Source organism: Ziziphus jujuba, chromosome 9 (genome assembly GCF_031755915.1).
Source record: "Ziziphus jujuba cultivar Dongzao chromosome 9, ASM3175591v1".
Taxonomy (NCBI): domain Eukaryota; kingdom Viridiplantae; phylum Streptophyta; class Magnoliopsida; order Rosales; family Rhamnaceae; genus Ziziphus; species Ziziphus jujuba.
In genome coordinates, this window is record NC_083387.1 from 30,243,387 (window position 1) to 30,270,634 (window position 27,248).

General features: G+C 33.9%; 4 protein-coding genes across 11 annotated transcripts; 3 read left to right on the plus strand and 1 right to left on the minus strand.

Moving 5' to 3' along the window:
• Positions 1-440: 440 nt before the first annotated feature.
• LOC125424138 (uncharacterized) lies at positions 441-3,957 on the plus strand. 2 transcript variants are annotated; one of them, XM_048480653.2, is made up of 2 exons: positions 441-1,590; positions 2,443-2,461. In XM_048480653.2, the coding sequence occupies exon 1, from the start codon at positions 652-654 to the stop codon at positions 1,576-1,578; it is 927 nt and encodes a 308-aa protein (XP_048336610.2). In that variant the 5' UTR covers positions 441-651; the 3' UTR covers positions 1,579-1,590; positions 2,443-2,461. The 2 variants fall into 2 exon arrangements, with proteins under 2 accessions (XP_048336610.2, XP_048336609.2); XM_048480652.2 differs by lacking the exon at positions 2,443-2,461 and adding an exon at positions 3,657-3,957 and having other exon boundaries at positions 444-1,590.
• Positions 3,958-5,088: 1,131 nt separating this feature from the next.
• Positions 5,089-11,487, plus strand: LOC107428006 (probable magnesium transporter NIPA8). 7 transcript variants are annotated; one of them, XM_016038443.4, is made up of 15 exons: positions 5,091-5,481; positions 6,005-6,055; positions 6,165-6,326; positions 6,914-7,001; positions 7,089-7,150; positions 7,617-7,702; positions 7,820-7,893; positions 8,641-8,743; positions 8,852-8,980; positions 9,065-9,164; positions 9,291-9,410; positions 10,444-10,534; positions 10,606-10,675; positions 10,879-10,975; positions 11,076-11,487. In XM_016038443.4, the coding sequence occupies exons 3-15, from the start codon at positions 6,234-6,236 to the stop codon at positions 11,286-11,288; spliced, it is 1,326 nt and encodes a 441-aa protein (XP_015893929.1). In that variant the 5' UTR covers positions 5,091-5,481; positions 6,005-6,055; positions 6,165-6,233; the 3' UTR covers positions 11,289-11,487. The 7 variants fall into 7 exon arrangements, with proteins under 7 accessions (XP_048336608.1, XP_048336607.1, XP_015893929.1 ...); XM_016038444.4 differs by lacking the exon at positions 6,005-6,055; XM_016038441.3 differs by having other exon boundaries at positions 5,092-5,481; positions 6,005-6,326.
• Positions 11,488-11,958: 471 nt separating this feature from the next.
• Positions 11,959-13,309, plus strand: LOC107427962 (protein SRC2). The gene has a single exon (XM_016038373.4). It carries the CDS (start codon positions 12,165-12,167, stop codon positions 13,086-13,088), a length of 924 nt encoding a protein of 307 aa, XP_015893859.2. The 5' UTR covers positions 11,959-12,164; the 3' UTR covers positions 13,089-13,309.
• Positions 13,310-18,313: 5,004 nt separating this feature from the next.
• LOC107427978 (uncharacterized) lies at positions 18,314-19,053 on the minus strand. Its single transcript, XM_025077550.2, has 2 exons — positions 18,601-19,053; positions 18,314-18,547 (listed from the first exon to the last, which is right to left on the minus strand). Exons 1-2 carry the CDS (start codon positions 19,051-19,053, stop codon positions 18,314-18,316), a joined length of 687 nt encoding a protein of 228 aa, XP_024933318.2.
• Between the last annotated feature and the right edge of the window lie 8,195 nt (positions 19,054-27,248).

Below are 27,248 nucleotides of genomic sequence, written 5' to 3' on the forward strand. Positions count from 1 at the left end.
TATGAAATTAAATGTGGTTGATCACTTGTGTGTTTCTTTGTGCCTCGAAATCGGATTGAATATTAATTCGACTAATTGAAATTCTTCTATAAATACCAAAATCCTTAACGTTCAACTCAAAAAATGGGTTTTTCAAAAAAAAAAAAAAAAAAAAAACTCAAAAAATGGAGTAGTATTAAAGGATAAAATAAAGGAAAAAAAAAAAAAAAACAAAGAACAGAAACTTAAACATTTTTATTGTATTTTGTTTTATTTTAATTTTGGGTTTTGGAGGCAATTGATGAAGAAAAAGAGTAATGGGCCAGGGTTGAAGTCAAAGACTAAGACGCAGAATTGGGCTTGATTTTGAAAATGTGTCCAAAATAGAGTTGGTCACCGGCTCTCCCTCTGTTTCTGTTTCACAGTTCATTTCTTTCTTCCTTCCTAGTTTGGAAATCATTAGAAGTTAGATCCTCAATGACATGGTGATGGCAATGGAATTGGAAGCGGCAGCAGCAGCAGAGGGGCAATAGCAATAGTAATAGTAATAGCAGTAGTAATTGTAGTACTAGTCCCTGATTGGTTTGTTAGTTTGATTGATTACAAAGAAATCACCACCCCCCCCCCCCCCCCCCCCCCCCCCCCCCCCCCCCAACAACCAATCCCCAAAAAATGGCGGCGGCGATGGTGTACCAAATATTCGCATCCACAGGGCTGGTATCTCTGGGACTCTTCCACCTCGTCGCCACCACTTGGCACCACCTAAAATCCCCACAGTCTTACTCCGCAAAGCCATTCCACACAATACCTTTTTCATCGTCGTCGTCGTCTCACCGCCTCAAACACCTGCAGCTCTACCTCCTCATCGCCTTCCTGGTCGTGGCCTTGGCCCACCAGACCCTCATCTCCTACGACTCCGACCCTCTCCTCAAAGGCCGAACCCCAGTCCACCGCTTCACTTCCCTCCAAAACGCCGCCGTTCTGTTCCTCTTCCTTGTCCTTTCGCTTGCCCTCCTCCTCTCCGAGTGCCTCCCTTCCCTCCTTCCTCTCCCCAACGACCTTTTCTTCGCCCTTGGCGCCGCTCTCTTCTACCTCCACTCCTCCGTCTCCTCCTCCGCGGCCTCCGTCCAGACCTCCCAACTCCAGGCCAAATGCGACTCCATCTCCGCCCGGATCTCCCTCTTCTGCTCCCTCCTCTCTCTCCTTCTTGCCTGCCAGCCCAGACTCTTCGTCGCCGATTCTGCTCTCGCTGCCGCTCTCTGCCTCCAGGGTCTGTGGGTCTTGCAAACGGGCCTTTCCCTCTACGTCGATGCCTTTATACCTGAGGGATGCCATAGGCTGCTCGATGTCGTCAATGGCGTCGAGGGCTCTACTAAATGCGATTTGGAGGACTCCAGCTTGCGAGCCGTCGCCATTTTGGATCTGCTTTTCTTGCTCCACGTCATGTTCGTTATGCTCCTTGTCATGGTTGTTTATGCTGTTGTTGCCAAGACTGTTGGTGTGGGGGTTCGCAGATTGGGTTCATACGAGGCCTTGCCTAATTCTTCTCTTGATCATAACCATATTCAGATGAAGTCGCTTACTGGAACCCAGGCTTAGAACAAAACTAATGTAAGCTTCCCTTCTTCTACGTACCTTTCTTTTTTTGTCAGTTCGATTGGAATGGGTGTTTATTTTTCCCGTCACTTGGTAAATTTGAATCACACTCTCTTTTTCCCCTTTTTTTTTTTTTTTTTTTATCCTTGTATTGATGAACAGTGTAACCTCATCATACTCTGAAGATTTTTTGGACACCAACTTTTCTAACCTATTCCTGCCCTTGCTCTCTCTGTTTCTATCCTTTCTTGTAGTTCATTTTCTATTTCTATTTTATTTTTTCATGCTCTGGATTAGAGATATCATATTAGCGTATTTGATGATGCAATCTACCGATCAATAGGTTAATACTGTTGAATTTACAATTGGAGACAATGTTGGTTGTTATGCTTCTCTCTGGTTGTGTTTAGATGTTTCATTGGCTATGATTTGTGGGTTTTATTCTGTGTCAGTTGCACTTGTGTTAGCTTTTGCATTCCAACTTTAAGGCTGGATTGAATTGCCCTGAAGTTGCATTTCACTTGACTCTATGGTTTATGGTTTAGACATTCTGTCGGACAAACTCCTTTCTCATTGGGATCAGAAGGATAATTTTTATGATATTTATTGTCTAAGATTTAATTATAAGCCTCACCACTTTTTATTTGTAACATTGATATCAAAAGTATCACTGCGAGTTGACAATTTTATTAGGCTTAGAATGCGTTGGAGCATGCACATGATATGGTTTTGAGAATGGACTGGATATCACATCTAGGAGTTTCTACTCGGCATGACATTATTATTTCAGAACTTGAATTTTTAGGAAGAGTGCTGAGAGCTTATGGTTAGGAATTTGCTCTGACAAATTAGTCATTATGATAGCAGAGTACTTGGTAATTAATAATGGAGGAGCTTTTTTATCAAGGATAAATGGAAGATGGGTTTGACTAATGCCTACTGGTTAAGTAGCTAAGGATCTGTTTTATGGAGGTTAGTGATGATACAGATTTATCGTGCATACAAAATGCATTTTTTTGGTTATTTGATCTTTTAAACAGTATTGATTGTGAATTTCCCTTGTTATTTTACCATAGCATGATATGCCTAGTTGCTTTCTATGATTCAAAATATGGAAACTAATGCTAGAGAGCGAGATGGGGGAATTTATATTCCTGTTTCATCATCTCCCTATCTAGGTAAAGTTGCTGCCTTGATTAGTCTTTGCTTTTCATTTCTTTGCCTTTCTTGGTTTTTGCTAGGCAATACTACGTCATTTGTCCTTGTTATGAATGTGAATGTCATTACTGTATTCCCTCATAACAAATCTGATGTATAATTTCCTGAGTCTTGGCTATCCAACTTTTTCTTGATAGATTGCTGGTTTTACTGTGCCATAATAACAGTCTCTTGAAAATATAAGATTTCCATCACTGGAACCTGTGGTCAAATGCAATAGCTGCAGTGGCTGCATGGCAACTGTGTTAGATTTAGCAGATTATATTATCTTGCAGAATAGATGGAGAGATTTACAAGTGAAAGTTGCCATATAGACACCATAATGCTGAGGCAGCATGCCGACCTTGTGGGGCCTGTGAAGTAACAAAATGTTATACATTTCCTTGACATGAATAAAATAGCTGGATTGTGTAAATTTCATGTTACTTAATTTGCATTGTTTACCGTTGGCATGGAATTGTTCGACGACAATACCTGGCTATGCTTTTTGTTGTGTGGAAGGACATTAACCATTTATGAGCCTCAAGCATTACTGCTGTTAATTTGCATTATTTACCGTTGGCATGGAATTGTTCGACGACAATACCTAGCTGTGCTTTTTGTTGTGTGGAAGGACATTAACCATTTATGAGACTCAAGCATTACTGTTGTGATCATTTTATAGCCTTTATAACAAAATTAAGAATTGGATATCTATCTTAAGCAACTATTACATAGTTGTGACCTTTAAAATGCTCTTGCAGATACAAAAGAAAATGTGTCCCAAGTATATAGCATTTTTTGGGAGATTTCTTCCGAGTAATTTGACGTTGTATACACATGACATGGCATTTTTTTATTTGTTTTCTTTGATATTTATGCAGGTGACATGGGATTACTGGTTAAGATGGCTTGTTATACTCTCCATGTGAAATTTTTGTGTAGCATATGCACATGGAATGGAGTGAAACAGATGGATGGTAGAAGAGAAGAGAAGGTTGTTTTGTACTGTCTAAAGTGCAATTGTATCTCATCCTTGTTGTTTTTTGTATTAAAGTTGTGAATTAATTGGCTTAGATGTATCGAACCAGGATTCGTAGGACCTTGGTTGCTATACTGAATGATTTACAGTTATATAACATATTGGGCAGTGAATGATCTGGTTATTGTTTCTTACAAATTGCACTTACTGTGTTTTGATTGGACTGCAAAATCCAAGCTAATCAAAAGCCTTTAAAATCCTTACTCAAACTTGGGTTGCTCTGACTTGTGATATTAGCTTCTTATTTGAAGCGGATTTGGATCCTCACTATTCAATTGAAATGGAGAGGATCGATTTGCCTTTTAATCTTTAGTTCTATACATCGCTTTAACATTTTGTGGGCTAGAATGATGCCGAAGGTATTTTATCTTAAAAGGAAATAACTTAAAAAATGGTTATTGAAATAACAAGCTGATCAGATTTCATAAAAATATATATATATATATATAAATAAATAAAAGAAAATATTTCTTTAGTTAACCGATAAATGTAATAGAGTATGTGAATTATTCGTTCAGTATTTTTTATAGATTTTAATATCTATGCGAGTAATGTGTAATGTCTAGATGGGGGAGAGAGAGAAAGAGAGAGAGGAAAGCATCATTTTATTGGCTAAAAAGTAACATTTTCTTTATCCAAACCCAAAAAGAAATGATGATGACTCCCACGACACTACAACCAGTGTCGTCATGGTCTCCCAAGGGTAGGGAGGGGGGGGAGCCTTTCGCAATTTCTGGGAGCGTTCTTGTACATAGAAATTGATTGATTTTGCTAATATAAAAATCCTTTTTTTTTTTTTTGTAAATATCATATATATATATATTTATTTATTTATTTGAGAAAAGCAATGGAAATCACATTCACTCGGGGTTGAGGGCGGAGAGCTGAGAGAGTTTTACCCGTCAGTGACAGTGCCAGCGAGGGGGGAGTGGAGCCCACCCCCACCATCATCCCCCGAGAAAAGAACCCTGCAACACCCAAAAACAAAGACAGACAAAGCTTACCATACTCCCGTTACTACCTGATTCCCGCGGCCGACAGTTTTGAGCAGTACGGAGCCCTTTTGCAAAAAAAAAAAAACAAAAAAAAGAAGCCAATAGCTAATAGGTAACCGCCAACAGGCAATGGGGTGGAGGTGAAGTATCAGTGTTACCCTCCAGCCTCCTTGACCCTTTTTCCACGCTCTCTTCCTATTGGCCATTGGCTATTGCTTATTGACCATTGACTTGCCATATATTTTTACTTTTCTTTTTTGGCCCTTTTTTTTTTTGTCTTTTTCATTTTTCTCTTTTGTCCTCCTCGTCTCAAAGTCTCAGATGTTTGGCCATTGTTTCACATCCATTCTCAGATTTAGATTTTGGACCAACAAAATATTATACATCTAATTCAACTTGAGAATATTATTAGCATGATTATTCTGACAATTCTAATTCTTTTTATTATTATTTTATGAATAAAAAAATAAAAAAATAACAAAAAAAAGGGAAAGAAAACAACCAAATTAAAATTTTACAAGAAAGTTGGGAGCGGTGGGGTTGAGGAGGGGGAGTTTCTTTGGATCCGCTGCTGCATCGTTCAATCATTTCTGGTTCCATTTCATCCTCCTTTTACAATTACTGAGAGGAGAAACAGGGAGACACAATAAACAGCGTTTTGCCGGATAAAAGGTAGGTAACACAAACAAAGTCCCTCCTCCCTCTTCCTCCTCCTCACCTTCAGCATTCTCAAATCTCAAATCTCAAACCAACACCAACCCCCCCCCCCCCCCCCCCCCCTTGGTTTTTCATTTTTCTGTTTGCTTTCACTTTTCATGGATTTCATGGATCTATAACTCGGCTGCACTTCACAATGGATGATGGGATCTCATCGTAATTGTTTGTCAGATTACCAAACCATTGCTTCTTTAATATATATATATATATATATATATATAATTGTCAATTTAATTCTTCATTGCTTTCTGTATTTGTTTTCGTCATTACCAATTTACCATTCCTTCATCCTTTTTGCTTGTTTTTCTTTAGGATTTATTTCATCATCTACGGTTTTTTGTTTACATCTCTGCCTTTTCATATCTTATTTGACTATATTTTATGTTGCACTGTTTTGCTATGTTTATTTTCTGTGCGCTTTCAAGTATCGATTTTGATTTCTATTTTCATGGGTGGTCATGGTCATGTACGCTCTCAGGTACAACTCTGCGCCTCTCTGTTCCGTTCCTTGTGCGCTTCTTTGCTTCAAGTAGGAGGATTTGCAGCTTCATTTCACCTGTCTACACGATAATTCTTTAGCTTTTTTTTTACCACTTCTCATCTCCAATGCATATATGCTTTTGTATGAGAACCCACAGCTAGTGAAGGCCAACTTCCGTGTTCCAACTGCATGTGGAGTCTCCTTCTCACCTTCACATCTCTAATCCATGGGAGAGTGGGTCATTGGGGCTTTTATTAATCTATTCGGCAGCATTGCCATCAACTTCGGAACCAACCTCCTCAAATTAGGTCACAATGAGGTATTTCTCTCTTCTTTTTATGTGTCAAACTCTCCTGTTTTTAGCTCCATAAGGGATTCTTTTCCTTCCACCTTATTGTTCATTGCATCTTTTTATCTATCCATGCCTTTTCAATCATTTCAGCTGTATCGGAAGTTCTCTTACATATTTAGTAAGTTGATATTTCTTGTGGCAACTTTATAATTTCCATACACCATCCAAGTTGCTTAAGCATACAACATGAAACAACACAACAAGGCACATTACACCGTCCTCGGTGGCTGGATGAATCATTCTTCTTGTTTAAACTCTAAATTTAGTTAGTCTCAAATTCTCATTGGTTTCAGTTTAATAAATACGGCTGGTTTACCTTGGATTCACAATATATGACGTGTTTAGATAATAGTCAAGACTTTGTCGTCAATCACTTCATAAACTTTCATGGAGATGGATAATTTTGGATCCAACGTTCATTCTGAACGAGTTTACTGCTTAATCCATTTAATCTCATAGAGAGCATTGAGAGAAACCAATATTTGTTCCAACAGCGTTATACTGTATCATCATTCTCAAGTTTTTCCCTGGATTGTGATCTCAAACTTTTGCAGAGAGAGAGGCATTCAATGCTAGAAAGTGATGGAACAAACGGAAAGCTACCACCAAAGCCTATTATATATTTTCAGACTTGGAGAGTTGGTAATTCCTGAAGTTCTACATATCATAATTTATGTCACAGAATCCTGGTTATTGGTCTTATATGTAGTATTAATTCTTGATATGCAGGTATCATATTTTTCATTCTTGGAAATTGCCTAAATTTCATTTCTTTTGGTTATGCTGCTCAGGTCAGTATGAATTAATTCTTCGGGGTTTATAATACGATTATATGAAGAATAGTAATTTAGAAGCAGCATTCAACCAAAATTTAATAATAATAAATAAATTGTATTGGCAGCCAATAAATTCACCAATTTGTACACACCAACTGATATATGTGCATTATTTTATAGACTTGTGTGAGGTCCTATTTAATGTTACATGAGGCTCTCGTTAATTTTTTTTTTTTTTTTTTTTTTTAACAACTAGTATGTTGTCACATCATTTGGTATCTCAAATTTTGTAACTTAATTTGGTGCTTGTAATATTACTTATATGAAGAAAGACAAAAACCAAGATGGGCTCTTCACTTTGTTGTGACCCCTTTACGTTATGTTAAGATGAACAGTATTACTGTCTGCACAGCCTCCTTATATCTGTTCAATCTAACTTTTATTCTTTTATCGTTTCTTGCTTGTAATTCTTTATTTGCAGTCACTTCTTGCGGCCTTGGGATCTATTCAGTTTGTATCCAACATTGCATTTGCTTACTTCGTGTTGAACAAAATGGTGACTATTAAGTATGCTAAAATCTGAACTGAGAATATAATTCTGTAATTCTAATACAGTCCATATATACATTTTTTGCATAATTATTGCTAAATGAATCCCAAGAAACTTATTAGCTTCCTTTTCAGGGTTATGGTTGCAACAGCCTTTATTGTTCTTGGAAATGTTTTTCTTGTCGCTTTTGGCAACCACCAATCACCTGGTACATGAATTGCTTCTCAGTCATTGTATCTTGTAATTACTTTCATACTTTTTTATGCTGAGACTTTGAGGCATATTTGCTAACTAATTGGTCTGAGGGTCTTTATGTTTCAAGATGTCTTATTATAAAAGAACCATGTTACATGATGCATGATTCATTTTTATTCTGAAAGGATTGTAAATATATAAAGCTCGAGGGAAAACTTAGTTTTGAAAATAAGATGTTATCATAAAAATGCATATATTATCAGCCTCTTTTTCTTTTTCGGCAGTAAATCTTCAAATACATTGTTTGCACCATGTTTTCAGCTAGGACTAAGGATATTGTTATATTAGTAGATAGTTTCTTATTATTTTGTTATTTTTTATATATTTTATATTTAATGTAAATAATGGTTGTACCATGATGCATGGACCAATAGAGAATTTTCCAATTTGTGTCTATTGAAGGCATTGAATACATCTCTCCCTATGCCCGTTTGTGTTTTAACCTTGTTTGGAAATTCATGTCCATAAATGATGTGTGCTATTAGCTCTATATGCAAGATATGAGAAGCAACAGCTAGAAAGGTCTAATCTTATAAGTGGGCTTGCATCAATAAACTTTTACCAGCCACTAAACCCTTATCTCCAGAAAAATAAAAAATGCCCCATGTGAGGAAGCAAGACAGAGAAAAACATTATATGCACACCTTCTTTTTACTGATTTTCCTACTAAAGTTCACATATCTCATTCTTTCAATTTCAGTGTTCACACCAGAACAATTGGCAGAGAAATACAGCAATATTACATTCATTTTTTACTGTCTGATTTTGATCTTAGTTGTTGCCTTACACCACTCCATTTACAGGTGAGATCTAAAATCTAGCTGGTTTTGAGTTATCTTTCTACTTTTTCTGAATGATAGAACTTGAAGTCTCCACTTCAGAAGTTACAACCATGTTTGTTGAATCTGCAGGAAAGGGGAACTTGTAATTGCTGTTCCTGGACAGGACCTTAGACCCTATTGGCATATGCTGCTTCCTTTTTCCTATGCTGTAGTTTCAGGTGCTGTAGGATCATGCTCGGTGTTGTTCGCAAAATCTCTGTAAGTTAGGACTTTTTCCCTTGTAAGATGCAAGCTGGTAGACTTTTACTTTCTTCTTTCTGACTCCACTGTATTGTTTTCCAGCTCTAACCTGTTGAGGTTGGCCATGTCCAGTGACTATCAGTTGCATAGTTGGTTCACATATTCCATGCTCCTTTTATTTCTTAGTACAGCTGGGTTCTGGGTAATGTTTATAACACAACTATCATTTTGTTTTGCATCGTTTAGCAAATGTTGCTGGGACACAAATTAATGGTGATGGTTGTTGTATTTAACTTTGAACATTCACACTTTCATCACCTGTTTGCAGATGACTAGGTTAAATGAAGGATTGTCACTTTTTGACGCAATTCTTATTGTTCCTATGTTTCAAATTGCGTGGACATTCTTCTCCATTTGTACAGGATTTGTATATTTTCAAGAATACCAGGTCCTCTCTCTCTGTCTCTCTTGCTCTCTATAATTAGATTTAAAAAAGGTGACTACCTTTTGTGAAAACCACAAAGCTAAAATTAAGGGCTGCTTGGACCACAATAAGCACACTCAAATCATAAATTTATCTTTCCTCTATTTAAGCATTGTTTTCTAGGCATCTTCTACTCCTTTTCACATCCATGCCCCTGCATTTTTTCTTCTTTTGTTTATCTTTATCCCCTTTTCTCGGTCTTTCTATGTTCTTGTTGCAAACTAATGATCATATCTTTGCATATATATTTCTAGAGAAATTTAAGAAAAACTGAGTGGAAAAAAAATAAAATAAAATTGAGAAATATGAGCAAGCCAAAAAAGGAGCCACTGCCTTGAAAAGAATGTTAGCAACAGCATCGCACATGTTTCCTTTTGTTTCGAAACTGTTTTAGTTAGGGATGTCACTATCTGTATAATTTGTATGAAAGATATGAAGTAGATGCGTTGAACAAAAAATATGGTTTTTGGGGTGTGACAATGTCATGGATGTTGTGTTTCCTCATTGCCAATTGAATTGCGTCATTCAGTTTAGATAATTCTTTCTTACTGAAACCAAAAACTGCATGCCCATTGTCTTTTGGATTATTGCATTCTTTATGCTTCTAGCCTTGCAGCACCATTCAGTGGGGTGGCCACTTTGAAATACACATGTAAAAGAATCTCCAATGGTTTTCTCTATTTTAGATATCCAAACTTCTTAGACTTGTAAGATAATTTCCAATAGCACTTTCAACTTTTTTAGTATAATTGTTCTTATTGTGTAAAGTTTACTATTGCTGATGGTGTTTCAGAGTTTCAGATTTTAATGATTTATATGTATTAAAAAAAGAGTATCTTTGTCCCTTCACATATATAGAACAAAAAGACTATTTTGATTTTTTTCAAGAATTTTGTGTGTTTGTTTTGAACAATTGACTCCCAAAATATAGATTAAATCAATATACAAAATGTATTCAAGATGCTCTGAATCACTAAAATTATTTTTATCAAAACAGGTGTTTGATACACTAAGGACTACAATGTTCGTACTAGGAATGATGTCAGTGTTCATAGGCATCACGTTGCTGGCACCTGATGAATCAAAAGGTATTTTGATTGAGGTTTTTACTAATTCAAAGTACAGAGAAGATAAAGATGGGAACTTTGAAAATTTTCAGGTACTGAAGGCAAGGATAATTCATCTTTAGTTTCTGTGATGTCTTCAAACATTTCAAAAGAAGTGGACAGGTAACATACAATTACTCTCTCTCTCTCTCTCTCTCTCTCTCACACACACACACACACAAATGCGAATGGAGAATCCATGAATTGTGGAGCTTCAAATCCCCTAGAAGCTTCCAAGAAAGTCGGAAATGTTTTTTTTTATTTTTTGTTTTGGACCAATTTAGATATGTCTTCACCAATTTTGTCCACATGTGTATTTTTTTTAGGTTGGTTGTGCCATCTGAAGATGGGCAAAATAAAGACAAAGGATCACTTATGCAAGCAATGCTGATGAAGATTTCGGATATTATTGTCAAGGCAAAGGTGGTGTAAATTTGGGTTCAAGAACTTTATGTGGTAGCTGGCTAATATAAAGAGGTTAAATAATTATTAAACATGTGAAATTTTCTGATCTCATTTGCAGACGGCTTGTGCATTATCACTTGGTGTTGGAGAGGATTCAATAAGCGCATCAGCTGTTCTTGTGATGCCCATGGTGTCATCCAAGATAACCGGCTTTCGAGGAGGTGGTCTTGAGCGGGCCAAGATATTCTCCATGAGAAATTCTGGTTGGAGTAAGATTCCTATGGACGAAGACGGTGAAAAATTGCTTAACCCAAGCCCTCAGAGCCCTTGATAATGGGAAGAAAAGATGTTTGTTAGGAAGGAGATAGTTTCATACTGATTGTGTTATTAGTTATACGACTGAATAGGTTTCAATGTTATCCTAATTATGAAGCAATCTTGTATTTGGAAAAAAGTCTCATACGCTATAAATATTGTATATTCTGCTCACATAATTATAAAAAAGAAAAATGAGATTACTTCTTGATGAACTTGGAATCGAAAATGGAAGAAGTTTGTGACAAATCTCATGATTTTCTATTGGAGATTATAGGACATTATGATTTTAGCAAATCAGTCACTAACTTCTACAATCTTTTACATTATTGGAGATTACTGGATACTTTCATTTTAAAATTTTAAGGTTTTTTGTTTTTTTGTTTTTTATTTTTTTTAGTTGGTATTGAGCTAATATTGCAAGTGGGCGCCACAGATTTTAGTAATTTCTGTAATTTTTTATTATTTTTAATGGCATTTTTTTTTTTCCCTGTAAACTTAAATATCAGTTCCTAGGAAAGAAAAGATGTAAAATTCTAGTATTTCCACGTGGCAGGAATTGATGAAGTGTGTATGTGAAAAGGAGAAATTGTTGTATAGTTCTTTGGGCTTTACTTTCACCAAACAATAACACATCATGACACATGTGTATTATATTAATATCAAGCTTTGCGTCTGCGCAGCCAAAATAATAAAATAATAAAAAAAAAAACTGAAAAAAAAAAAAAAAAGAGAGAGAAAGAGAAGTTGCAGAGTGGGCAGAGAAGAACTCAGACGAGAGGGGAGAGGGGGGGTTTTGTAACCTCCATTCCATCCATCAATCAGAGTCTTTCTCTTTCTCTCTCTCTGTCTATGACAGGTAAAATATAAATTATTGGTGAAAAAGGTGGGCATGGAATCATCGAGCTCGAGCTGCTGCTGCATAGAAATGAAGGTGATATCGTGCAAGGATCTGAAAGCCTTCAACTTCTTCCAGAAACTGTCAGTGTACGCGGTGGTTTGTATCGCAAGCGACGATCCGAGCAAGAAGATGGTCCAGCAAAAAAAGGAAGACCAGGTGCAGAGGACTCCAACGGACACCCAAGGAGATGGAAATCCCGAATGGAACCACCAACTGCGCTTCGATTTGAAATTGAACAGCGATGAGGACCATCTGTTTCTCCACTTCAATCTGCGCCACGCGGGGATCGTATTCGGATTGGGGGGAGACCGAACCATCGGAGAGGTCCGAATACCCTTGAAGGATCTCCTGGAAGATGCTTCTTCCAACGGTGTGGTTAGGTTCGTCAGCTATCAGGTCCGGACTAGCGACGGCAAGCCAAACGGGGTGTTGAACTTGTCCTACAAGTTGATTGGATGTGGATTTGGGATTGGGAACCAAAACCCAAACCCAAACCCAAACTATGCAGCAGGAAGCACCATTTCTGGGTTTCCATCATCAAATTCAAATAGGATTCAATATCCAACAGTTGAAGTAGAACCTGTATCCATCCCACTCCCCCTGATGACGATGGATCAGAAACCCCAGCCCCAGCCCCAGGAATGCTACTGGCCCATTCAACCACAACCACAGCCAATTCATTTTTGGTCTCATTCGTCGTATCCCCTGTTTCATGGTCATGATCCTCATGATGATGATGAGACCTATTACCACTCTCCTCCTCCTCCGCCTCTGCCGCCGCCACATCATCATCATCATCATCACTACATGACGGCGACCCCCGAGAGTTTTGTATACGGTGAAAGGGAAGGAATTGGAACTGCTGGATTGAAGGATGGTGATGGGATTCAAGGCAATGCATATTTGTGGAATTAATGGGGGCATAGCATATTAGCATGGCAGGTCAGAATCAGATATATATATATATATATATATATATAACCAATCATTCCTTGGAGGACTGAGCTTGCTTTGAATATGCTTTTCTCCATGGCTACAACTTGTATCAATCAATTACAGTAGCATTTGTGCCTATCTTGCAGCAAGAAGTGAAAGATGGTTTTTCTTGTTTCTCCGTATAAAATTAATTTGTGCTTTCTCTGTGACTGTTTCTAACACCATCCCAAATGCAGTGACTTAATTTGATTGATTTAATGTGAAATTATTCATGACGAGGAAATCTTTTCTGGTGCCTTGGGTTTTCACATTATATAAATTTTGTAATCCATAAGCCACCTGAAGATTTCACTCTTGCATTCTAATGCTATGCATGCACTGCCTATTGTCTTTCTAGTAAGTATAAGTGTGGGTATATATAAGTGTGGGTTTATATATATATATATATATATATATATATATATAGGGTGATTCTATAATCAAGATCATCGGATCAAAAAAAAAAATCATAAAAAGCATAGCAGAGAGAAATATCGATGCTTTTTAAGATTTTTTTCTAAAAATATTGGTTTTTTCCTATGCGGACAGTTCTGACAGTATGTTTGAAATTATGAATAAATTTGCAGTTAATCTCAATTGTATTCCCAACGTCAACAAGAGATATAGTTGGGTTTGTGTATGCTAAATTTTCAGAGGAGATCATTTCAATCGCAGGTCGTTGGTGGTATCCTTTCTCTGCAAGTAGAAGGTGGGTGACAAGTTTAATGTTATTGGACTTGACTTAACCATTTCATTTGTCTAGTCTTATAGATCTGCTGACTCCATCTCATTGGCCTTGATTTTCGAACCTTCTCACAAAACTCAATCGAAATAGAAATACAAACAGCTTCTCTCTGGCCGGGACCCTCATTGCGTGTTAGGCTAAATTGTCCAACTTGCGTGGTTTACGCTACATGTTAGTCTTCTAGTTCTCGGACTTTAGGACTAGGATGTAATAATAAATAAATGTCTACGACTACGTGGAGACTCCAAGTTATCATCTTGATTCTAGGTTGAATAAATACTGTGCGAATTCAGAGATTTCCCAAGCCGCTGCTTTTGTCTTCCTTTCCCATTAGCTTTTTGTGATGCATATATATACATATATTCAAATTCTAACTTTGAAATGATCAATCGTAGCTGCGTAGGCTCTGCTTTTTCCCGTGCCTCATACGGTGTCGTACTATAATTTTAGTCTTATAGGTAACCTGTTTAGAATATTATAATTTATACGTCGTGTCAATTCTCATTTGGAAAAAAAAAACTAGAAAAAAACTACCCAAAAAAAACAAAAAAAAAGGAGAAAAAGGACAATATGACTAGCAAATTAAAAGGAGGTGACTACAAATTGGAGATCTAATTAAGATACTAATTATAGTTTGTCATCATACATTAACGTTAGCCTACAAAACAGAATTATATAGAATTGTAATTAGTGGACAGTGACTATCAGGTTTTGCAAAAAAATAAAATAAAATCTAGGGAATTCATAGTCAGTTTAGGAAAGCATTATATCGCATCATATACGACAAGCCCATTTGCCCATTTGCCTGAAAGTTGAAAAATTAAACCAAAATGCCCCTCCGAGGACATCCAAAAAAATTGAAAAAACAAACAAATGTAAAATATGACATAAAATATTATTATTTTGATATACGGTGATACGAGATATAATATTATATATATATATATATATATATATATATATATATATATATACATACATATAGTTTTATTACAGAAACAATCAGATTTTTCCTGTAAAATTAGAAACTAATGTTGACATATGTTTTATTTCAAAATAAATATTTTTATTCTGTAAATACATTACATAATAAAGTATCAATTTTTAAAATGATATTTATTATTAAAATTTTAGAATCGAATTTGATACTCTTTAGAATAAAAATAAAAAAAGTAAATGTATATATAAATATACACCGCAGTTTCAATTGTTAATTGGTCAGGTTTTTGGATGGGGCCGCTGGGAAAGTGTCACACCACTAATAGGTAAGGGTGGGCAAAATCCAATCCAACCTGTTCAATTCGTCCAATTCAATCTATTTTTAACGGTTTTGATTGAATTTTTTCATCAATTGGATCGGATTGGGTTCAAAATATTATAAATTTTATGAATTGGATTGGTTATGGATTGGAAATATAAATCCAATCCAATCCAAATAATATATTATATAACTAAAAAATTATATATTTTTTATTTTTATATATTAATTATAGTATATTTTTTTTATTTTTATATATTAATTTTTAAATTTTTTTCCCATTTTTATATATTGATTTTTAATATATATACATATATATATACATATATATTTTCTTTTTACATTCCTATATCCCAAATCTCAAATCAAATTGTAAGTTGTAACCCTAAAATAAACATTTACCTTTGTTGCCGCCCACCATTAGTCCATCACCATCACCATAATATATATATATTTTTTTTACATCCCCATCATATATATATATATATACATATATTGTATCCAATTGTTACTTGTTTAAATATAATTTATTGCTAATTTTATTGTTTTAATCTTTGTAGAGCTTACAGAATCAACTAAAATTAGTGAACCTATCAATGTTGATTGACTTATGATTTACCAAAGTTTTAAGATTAAAAAAAAAAAATTATGCATTAATTCTTGAGTGACTGAATTTTGACGAATGTATTATTTTACATTATTTGTTCTAACAATTTTAATTTGATTTTATAGGAGTGAGATGATAACATTAATGTTTGCTATTTAATAAGTGCATGATGTGTATTATTTACTATATTTTCTTCTTTATTATCCATTGTAGACTATGTTTGTATTATTCTAATTGTATTTTATATTTGGATAATTATAATCTATTATTTATATTTTATATTTGAAAATTTTTTTTATTTATATTATATATTTATAAATTAGTAAGTTTCAAACCGATCAACCAATCCAAACCAAACTGATCATAAATAATTTAATTTGGTTTGAATTTAATATTTTAATAATTTAATTTTGACTGTAAATTAAAAAAACCAATATATATAAATTAAATTGTATTTCATTCCTTGCTAACCCGTATGAAATTGGGAAGACAGAAATGTTGGACGTTTGATGCCACTGCCAAGTGCCAGCCCCACACAATTAAAGATTTGATAGAATAAAAAATTAGTTTGACTACATCTCAATGCGCTGTAGAATCCGTACCCTACTTTGGATATGTTGGAACTTGGACCAGGTGGTACATTTATATGTTTATTTTTCTTTTCCTCTTAATAGTTCCATACAATTTGTTATCAGTTGCTATAATTACCGATAATATGATAATTTATATAAGAATTATTGATTAGCATTCACCATATACTGCCCAACACGTTTCCTTTTCCATCGATCCAACTCCACAGGGTGTCTCTGTTTATTTTTTTGGTAATTTGGCAATATATATATATATATATATATGTGAATTAGGACGTTGGAGTTTTGGTCCTTTTGCCAATTCAAACTAGGTTTACTTTTCGGTCAACATGGTTGTTTTGCCCAAAGTCTTCTCTATTAAGTCCCTAGCTAGGTATTCCTAGAGAGAGAGAGAGAGAGAGAGAGAGAGGATAGAAAGTCCTGTTTTTGGTACCTAAAAAAAAACAAAAAAAAAAAAAAATCCTTAGCTAGCTAATGGGACATCATATACTTTATTTTCTAATTATAGTTTAGAATGGTTCACCCTATTGTAGATGAACTCGTTGAGGATGGAAAGTGGAGGCCCATGTCACGTCTTCTATAAATATTTAGATGCATTTGCTATAAGCACAGTTTCTACTATATGCATTGCAATATGGGTATCTCTTTGATGGAGGAAGTAGGGGAAGGTAGAGATTTCTGTCTTATACCCAAAAAATTTCTTTGGTAGATCCTAACGCAAATTATGTACACAATATGGATCACAATCATTGATACTGTTTGCTTGGGTACTAAGCTTTGTTATCAATATATTTTAAAAGCCTTTGATGTAGTGATGAAATTCTAATACATAATCAATATTTTAAAAGCCTTTGATGTAGTGATGAAATTCTAATACATAATCAATCTTATTTGTTTTTGTTCATCACTAAAATGAATCGAATCTTATCAAATATTTTATATTTATTTTTTGAATTCCATTTTCAAGAAGATTATGGGCTCAATTCGGTGTAGTATCAAAGTGATTCTGTTTTCCTTCCTATATATATGGGTTCATGCAGTATTTCCACAATATTGTGTGGCTACATTCCTTTTGAACCAGGATCAAAATCTTATTTTGAATATAATTGAGCCCTCATGATAAAAATTGCTATTTTTTTTTTTTTGGAACAATAATTTGAATTTGAATTTTTTCTTCTAATATAAAAAGAGTGTTTAATATTGATAAAGACACAAACTTGACATAAATATGTTGTTGGTTGAACACCTAATTAATTAGTTAAGCTGACTGCAAGTTAAAGGCAACGCAGTACGGTTCATTTATTTTTTTCTTTTTCTGAAAAAGCCTATCTTTATCCTTCCTAAAATATTGAAGGACGAGTAGATGGTAATCTTCTCATAGATTTAAAAAAGCAGATCATAGAAATATTCATGATGTCAAGTAGACATAAAACTGGAAAGGCAAAAGCAGAAACATACATATTATATATAATAATGTTAATATCTTAAACAGAGAAGGGTACGTACAGTAGCACCAACAAGGCATTGACCAAACACATGTAGCGATGGCTGACCACCAGAAGTATATAAAAGGGGAAAGGACAAGCCAACGTTCCTAACCCCCACAGACATACATTATTACTTATGCTGCTAGGAATTTATTAATTTAATTAATATCTTCCCAAGCTAATCGAATCATCAAACACCCAACAAAACAAAACACAGTTTCAAAGAAAAACTAATTAATACGAAGGGCAAATTAACAAAAAAGTTTCATTATATATGCAAGTAAATGCAATGTAATTAACCAAGCAGCAGGGAATTATATATGTTGAAGATTTCAAAAGTAAAGCATAATACTGGGATAGCCTGGCTCTGTACAAGCTAGAAGATCCATGGACGGGAGCTTCCTTTATTATAATAGGATCGATGATGATCATTGAGGAACGTGCATGGATGAGGTGGATATACGTCTTTAATTTCATGCTACTGTAAAAGTTGCATCCGACTCTGCGCCCTCAGCTGCTCATAGAACCTTGTGATGAACTCCTCAGCCTGGTCATCCACTCCACCTCCACGGCCATTTTCGTTTTCATCATCATCTTCCGCAATATGAACATGATCATGATCTTCTGAAGAAGAATAGTTGGATACTCTTACAGAAAATGGGGACATGAGATTGTGTGGGCTTCTCATCATCTTCTGGTCTCCCCCATCAAACTGAAAGTTGAATGCATAGTAGTCGGGGGTTTTGGGCACCAAAACAACAGCACAGCCTTATTATTAGTAGTAGGAGGCTCATCATCAACATGATCGACATGTTGATCTTCCAAATAATAGTTTTCCATTTGATCCGCCATGACCTGAGGAGAGTTGATGCAGGGGAAGTAGTAGGAATATTGGTGGTTGCACTTGCGCTTTGTTGGCAAGTGGGAAAAAACAGGATTTGTGCTGTTGCTGCAGGAGAACTCATAATATTCCTGTACGCCGCCGAAGCCTCCACGAGCCATCTTGGATTTTGAAGCAGATGATGATCGAGAGTGGTGGTGATGGTGGGGGATGAGATTGCTGAGAGACTTCCTCAGGAGCCTCCCTCTGTTCATCATCAAATTCATGTCCATCATCAACTTCCTCTTCGATACAACTCCCTTCCTTATCATGAAGAATGCGATCCTCAGCACATTCCATAGCCTCTTGGCTACTACTTGTGAGCGTCGTATCTCCATTATCGATAAATTAATATTGCTGATCTCAGATATATTATATATACGAGGGAGAGGAATGAATTAGTGGGTGTGGTGGGTTTTCTTTTGTTTCTGTGAGGTTTGCCAGACCTCGCAGAAAAACAAAAAAGGAAAAAAAAGAAAAGAAAACCCTATATGTATATGATGAGAAAGATTGAAAGGCGGAATGGGCAGGGTTTTATAGGGGGGGATAGGAAGATGTCGATAGATGAAAGCTCAAAAAGGAGTACGTTAATGGCTACTCTATGCCATATTATCATAAATTATATAATATTCAAGTATTTGGACCCAACAACCGCTCCGCAGTGTTGCCCTTTTTTGTTTATTCCACTATTAATTAATTGACACGATTATTATATAATTAATATTAACTTAAAATGATTTATTATATAATAATTATTATTTATGATTGCTTAGTAACGTTAAAAATACATTAGGTGAGTTGTTCAGTTCAATACAGCTAGCTTGGGTTAATTAAGCCAACGTCTTTCAATTCATATATACATTTTGAATTAAAGGAGAAGTAGGACTTATCTGGCTTTTTCAAATTAAGGCTCATGTTTGACATGAGAGCCATCCAAAGCAAACATTTATATAATTGGGAGCGTCTTTCTTTTCCTGTCCAAACATATGCACACCTAAAAATTAAAGATGCTACTTTTTACAATGCTTTTCACTCCATGCTGCTATATACTCCTTTTTCATTTAAAATTGGTAGTATTGGATCAAATAGGTTAAATGAAATTAAATTAAGTGGGAAATAATTATTATTACTCATGAAAAACATGTTAAAGGGTTGTCAAATAAGAATAAATATTATATAATTTTGCTATAATATGCTCACTTTGTGATAAGCATGTCAAGTCTCCCCACATATACGAATGCATAGAAAAGAAAAATTACAAACATATGGAGGGGCATAAGTTGCACATCATAAGCTGAGCATATAAGCCTGCTATAGTAAAACTGATATATATATATATATATATATACATACATATATTGTATTTTATAATTAGCCTTTATCATACTGATCTAAAAGTATATTGAATTACTTAGTCTATTACTGTATTTTTTTTATCATATCAAAAAAATAAATAATTATAAAAGAAAAAAAAATCTTTAATAGGTCTGTTTAAATATCTTATCAAATTGATATAACTAAAAAAAAAAGATATTATTGAGGTGATCCTATACTTCTAGAGGCTTTGTTAAGTATTGTGAAATTTTATTAAAAGTAAAATTTTTCTCAAAAAGTCAATTTTTTTAAAAAAGAAAAACACTTAGTGAAATATATGTCATTAATTAATAATAATAAATAGTCTTCTACATATTACTATTATAAAACAATTTTAAAATATACTATGTATTTATACTATATCAATTTTTATGCTACATAAGTATCAATTCATATTAATTATTGGATATGCTCTAACGGTTTTACCATTTGAAAATTCTTTATTAGCTCTTAAATTACTTCAAAAACTGAAATTTAAAAATATGTTTATGGTTCTTTAGGTTCCTACAATGTCCATTTTTTTAAATAATATTTTAATATGATACTAAATCTATATTAAATCATTTATTGATTTTAAATCTCAAATTTTAAAATAATCCAAAAGGCTTATAAAAGAAAATCTAAAGTTAAAGCCATCCAGTCGATTTAATGTGTGTCTACACACACACATATATATATATATATATATATATATATACATGTATGGTTCTACTATAATAAGAATGCAGTAAAAACCTTATGGTAAAGATAACCTATGTGCCAAGTTACATTGTCTAAACAATGTGACGTGATTTAAATATATTTTGCCTTTTTTTCCTAAAAGGGGAATCAACAACCCGATCAGATTTGTATTAGACCCACTGGAAATTGTTATATAAGGTTAATTTGATTTTTTAAAATTTGATTGATAACTTATTTTTTCTATTCGGCAACAAACATGATTGATATGACTTACCACATAGGAAGCCTTTACCATAAAGTCCTTGGATGCTATAATTTGGTAATCATGAATTCCCTGGCAGATTACTACATCCCATAAAGTTATTTGAATTCAAACAACAATTATGATTTTATCTATGGTTAAGTTTTTTCCATATAAGTATTGTTACCTTAACTAAATAAGCGATATAGACTTTATATATATCTATATATATATATAATTAGTTTTCTATTAAAATGTTATGATGAATTTTCTATCAAAATCTTTATTATTAGCCTTTAGACCACTTCAAGATTGAAATTAAAAAATATATTTAGATGTTATATTAGTTTATTAAAATAGTAGAACTCTATAAGGATAAAACAAATATGATCAGAATTCATATAAACCAACCCATTAAGACGTCTTGATATGAGACTAGTTATATATATGTACATAAGTAGATTTACATTAGATCAGTCTGATAATTTTAACATTAAAATCTCATTTAATTAATCATCAAATCACTTTATTAAGAGCAAAAATTTAAAATGCATTAGGCTCTTATATAAATTTAGTAAAATATTTGGGTAAACTAAACTCTATATAATATATATGGGTCCAAAAAATCATTGATACAAATTAAATCTCAGTATTTTAAACAAAAGTAAATCAATTTGAACTTAGTTATACATGTACAGTCATGTTCAAATTAAATTCTTTAATATCAAGATTAACATTAAGATGTATCTTTTACACTTTTATATCGTATTAAAAATTAAAATTTAAAATTACATTATTAATCATCAAATTCTAATATTGTTGATTTTTTTAAACTAAAATTTTAGTACGTTATTGAATCACTAAATCAATATTTAATTATTTTTTAAATTTTAAATTTTAATTCTTCATATAATTTAAAGGCTAATAAAATAAAAGTTGATATTAAAATTATCCAATTATTCCAATACGTGTTTGACTATATATATATATATATATAACCAAAAATATTTCTCAAATTCTTTTATACAAAAAACATTTCCCATGTATAGACTTGCACATACATGCTATGGTGGCCTGGTGGGCTTTGTCCATTTACATCTGGATTTAAATTTAACTTATTATCATATATAATTAGGTGACATTCATCATAACATATGCCAACAAATCGACGGGGCTATATATATGTAATATCGTTGATATATTCTGTGTTTAATCTCATTTATTAGCCAGGATGATCAGCATGATCACTGAAGGCATTAATTCTGTATTTGATGGATGTATTAATTTCAATGATACATATTTTAATCAATGAACAATTAAAACACTGGCGTATCACGTTAATTTTTGACTGAAGACATATGTATTATTCTATGTATTGGGCTTAAGTATTCTTTTGATGCTTCGTCGGATTTAGAATGTGGTTAATTTGGAGAACCTCTCAACCTACTTAACTAAAAAGGATTAATATTTCCATCATACGAGAATTCAATAAATTATTTTTCTTAATAATTATCAAGATTGCTATTTTGCTACATACTTGAATCTGGGTAGGAAAAAATAAAAAAATAAAAAAGTATGGCATTTGCCAGTTCGGCCGGGCTGCAAGAATTTAATAAGTCTTGGCCACACTGCAGCTTTCTTAGTTTATATAACATAAATGAGGTTTACGATCTGTCTTTAACTTGAAAGCTGGAAAACAAAGGGCTTTGATGTTCACAAAAATCTTCAAACTATTAATATACAAGAGACTACGGTTTCAGAGTTCAAACTCATTTTCCCGATTAATAGTCATAATTACATATATTATTCAAGAGTTAATAATAGACAAAAAAAAATATATATATATATATATATATTCAGGAGTTAAGAAATGATAGATTGGTTCTCTATCAAATCATTTGAAATGTTTTTATTAATTTTTAAGAAGGGAGAATAATTAATGAGACAGCCAATCAAAAGCGTGTGGTTGCACCCACACGCCAATACCTTATCCCCTTGGGTCTTACACTTCGCTTGCTACAATAAAGGCAAAGGTATATTATTAATACTGTTGAGAGACAATGAGGCAGGTACAAAACAAAACAGGGCCGGGTTGTGGCCTCTGGTTGGGATAGAAATGTCAAATGTTGACCTACATGATAATATCAGAAAATAATTTTAAATTAAAATTGGGTCCACCCCACTTTAATTAATAATGTCATTTTGTGTGAATATATATATATATTGAGAAAAAAAATCATGTTTAATAGACTAAAAGCTTCAATGAAACATCTCGGAAGCACGATGTAAAGCAGGACCATGAAGCAATTGAGGGACAAACTCAATATATAACCCATTTAATTTATTTATCATATTTTCATGAATAAAGGAAGAGACGTGGGAAATTAAATTGTTTTCTGTTGTTTAATAAATTTCTATGTTTGTCTCGCACCACCACAGCCACAACCCCAAAACAAATGCTGGCCTAAAAAGAAAGCTCCTCCACTTCTTTGGCCTCCACTTCTTCGGCCTCCTCTTCATTTCTTCACTTCAAAGGAATCCACATACCCCTTTATTCCTTTCCACATTTTGGGCCAATCAAAGCGTTTAATAGTCAGCATCCGAACCATATATCTTTTTAAATTAATTATTTAATTTGTTCAAAATAATTTTAAAGCAAATCAAAACCTTACTACATGCGTGTACGTATATATGTACCCGATCATTTCACCAAGAATATATGCTAATAATAACATCAAATATTAGGACAATTATCATACATTTACAAACCCATTTACCAAATAGACAAATCATCGTATTTATTTACCAAAAATAAATCATCGTATTTCTACAATGGGAGAGCTTTTCTTAATTTAATTCAAAGTAATTAATTAAAAATCACAGATAATGGGGCTGCATTTCATTAGCCATATAGGAAGTATTGTATTACTTAATCCAGTACAAGCATTTGGCGATACAAAAATGCACCGGATAAGTTAATACCCTTTATTTATTTATTTTATACAACTCATGGTGTATTAGTTATACAATCGAAATGGTTGTATTATCTTAGACCAACCAACCTGATTTATGCAATTTACTCCAGGGGAGGTGAGTTCCACACATTTCATCTTTGTTGATCTTGACTCTAAACTAACCATCTTCTCTAGTGATATTTTTCGGCAATTTTTTCCAGTAATCTTCTCCTATATATAGGCTGTGAAGAAGGGTGAGAGAGACTTGAATTTCAATCCAAAAGCTTAGATTATTTTGGATCCTAAAAAACTTCAAGCTGAAATCAAAGAGGAGGTTTTTGGTGGTCGTGAGGAAATTTCTAATTTGTTTGGTTTTTAAACAAAGTTCGAGTCAGCTTCATGGTTAATCGACCTTGTCCCTGCTACTGCAATGTAACATCCCGTCCTGAAGTACACAGGAAATTTCTCAAATTTGACTAAGGTTTACCAGGTTTGATCGTCATTGACCGAGATACCGTTAAAAAGTACACGTTGTCACTAGTCCATAGACTAGTAGCACATTGAAAACAGAACTATAGATTGAAAGTTATGAGCAAAACAAATTGAGATTCAAACTGTCCAAAAGGTGCCCAAGTTGACTTTTTGTTCATGGAAAGTTGAACTTTGACTCATGTATGGTTGTGAAGTACTCATCAATACGAGTTCATAGACTAGTAGTACGTCCGATTTGGACATGTGGTTTGAAAGTTATGAACATGCAAAGTTTTCCGAATACCGTAATATTTTAATATATTTTGACTTGAGTGAACAGTATGTGCCACGTGTCGTATTTTTAGCCAATCCCATGTGTGAATAGTATCACCCACGGGTGGCTTTTATTTTGGCCAAAACACGTGAGCAGGGGGGAAGAGAGAGAAAGAGGGGAGGAGAGAGAGAGAGAGCTAGAGAGAGAAATCCAACTGGCCACCGCTGATTTGCTATTTTTCGGCCACCCTTTCCGTACACACGCCACCCTACCTTGAAGTCCACTTAAAAGCCGTCCGGCCAACCAAAAATCATGGCCAACCGACCGCCGACGCGCTCGGATCGAGACTTTTTCGACGATGGTGCTGATTTCTTCAAACCCAGATTTCTCCCTATTCCGGTCTCCGTTTGCCTCACTGCCGGTCTCATTAAGTCACCCAGTCCCCGATCTACCTTCCCACCAAAAATCATGACCAGTGGCCACTGGACACGCCGCCAGCGGTGACGGGTTCCGGTGACTACGGCTGCTGGCCGGGAAATCGACTTTCTGGCGAGTTTCCAGTTGCACTGCCCATCCTTTTCCACTAATTCCGACCCTCTGAACCCAAATTCGGTGTCCACTTTCCTCAATTTTTAACGATTGTAAGAATTGAGGGTCTAAAATTCAAAAGCTTTCCGGCGAGATTCCGGCCACCTTGGGTCCGATATCCGGGAAGTAAGACCAGATTCGTAATCCTCATTTCACAAGCTTCGATTTGGTATATTACTCGTAAACTTTAGTTGTCGTTTGTGTTAGCCCCGGGTACCGGATATTATTTATCCAAATAAAATATTAATTTATTTGATCCTGTGTAATATTGTTGTTTTAGGAGCACGTGTAAGCCGTAGAATTGATCCTATGGAGGATCTTAGTTGGATTGTGTGCTTGAGGTGAGTGACCCACCTTTAAAACTATTTTGGGGTGATTAATTATATTTATTTTGTGTTAATTTACTATTTAGAAATATGCTCATGTGGTGGAATTTAATTATAATTGTGGTAAAAATTATATATATATATATATATATATATATATGCTTATTGATGCTAAATGAAAGTTTGGTTTATTAAGGAATTCTTGATTATTAATATTGTGATTTAATTGTATTTATTACGCATGAGTAAGGTATTTTCATTTATTTAATTGTATTTGGATTTTAATATTATTTTTGGGCATGATTTGATTTTAAAAATTTCAAAAAAAATATTAGTTTAAGTTTGGTGGTTTCAAATTATATAATTATGCTCTTGAAATATTATTTGATTGATTTTATGATTTGGGGAAAACTTATTTGTATATTATTATTGGTGGATTTATGCTGGAGATATTAAAGAAAAATGTGGGAATGTGAGTTTGAAAAATGGTGTAATTTCCACGGTGAATTTTGGAAAAAATTGCGCATTTTAATAATAAATTTGGTTATTTGTTTTAGACGCACTCATACAGTACTGGTGTTCTATACTGTATATGTGGATGAGCACGCAAGTTATAATGTCTCTCGTGAGTTGCTATCCGACCGAGGGCAGACAAGTTTTATATAGTGCACATAAGCCGTCCCCCTCCATGGCCGGGTTGACGGTTTAAGCAGCGGCGCTGTCGGGATACTAAAGCGACCGTATGCAAGTTTCTCTCTTTAACCTCCCGCCGGACGATGCTCGGGATGCTGGGTATCGTAGGGCATCACTGGTATATAGTGTGGTACATCAAGTATTATTTTCCAGATATAAATTTCAAATCCTAAAAGTTTTAAAATCGTATTTAAATTAAATGTATTTAATTTGTTTTATCATCTATTTCCAATTAGTATTTTCTAAAATATAATTATTCATATTTTATGTCACTTATTTTAAATCAATGTTTTTAAAATGCATCTTGCCGTATTTTTATTATATAGATTGGTTGAATATTTGAAAATGAATTTTTATAATATTTTTACCACTTATTTTACAGGATTGTTTGTAATTATTTAAGTTATATTTTTGACACTGTTTATTTTAGTTTATTAAATCAAATTTTATGAATTATATATTGAATTTCACTTTTATGTTATATTTTTTTAATGCAAGTATCCTGAATTTATTTTATTATATTTTATTCGTATTTGGATTATTTAAATTTTTTTCAAATTAATTATTCCTTGATTTTTGGGGCATAAAAGATTGGGTTTTGCAAAAATGTTTTAAAAGGGGAACCTTTCCAACGGAGTGAATGGTGAGGGTTTTGAGAGAAAATATTATTTTCAATTAATTATTATTTATTTACTTATTTATTCTTAATTAATTAAATGTACTATAATTATTGTTACTATTATAATTGTACAGTAGATAGGGTCACTGACTGAGATGATTAGCATATCATATTTTCAAATTCCGTTTCTCTAGGTACAAGGATTGGTAGACGTTCGTCCGGAGCGAGCTTAATATTTGTTGCTGTCGTATTTCGAGGAGTTCTCTTTATTTTCGTTTATTTCTATTGTAATATTTCTTTCATCCTTGTTGT

Bases quoted from the DNA above. Each gene is read 5' to 3' on its own strand.
- LOC107427962 (XM_016038373.4), top strand. From the start codon at position 12,165: ATGGAATCATCGAGCTCGAGCTGCTGCTGCATAGAAATGAAGGTGATA.
- LOC107427978 (XM_025077550.2), bottom strand. From the start codon at position 19,053: ATGGAGATACGACGCTCACAAGTAGTAGCCAAGAGGCTATGGAATGTG. The intron at 18,548-18,600 runs GTGCTGTTGTTT...TTCAACTTTCAG, and splicing joins CTACTACTAATAATAAGGCT to TTTGATGGGGGAGACCAGAA.
- LOC107428006 (XM_016038443.4), top strand. From the start codon at position 6,234: ATGGGAGAGTGGGTCATTGGGGCTTTTATTAATCTATTCGGCAGCATT. The intron at 8,744-8,851 runs GTGAGATCTAAA...TTGAATCTGCAG, and splicing joins TTACACCACTCCATTTACAG to GAAAGGGGAACTTGTAATTG. The intron at 9,165-9,290 runs GTAATGTTTATA...ACCTGTTTGCAG, and splicing joins TTAGTACAGCTGGGTTCTGG to ATGACTAGGTTAAATGAAGG.
- LOC125424138 (XM_048480653.2), top strand. From the start codon at position 652: ATGGCGGCGGCGATGGTGTACCAAATATTCGCATCCACAGGGCTGGTA.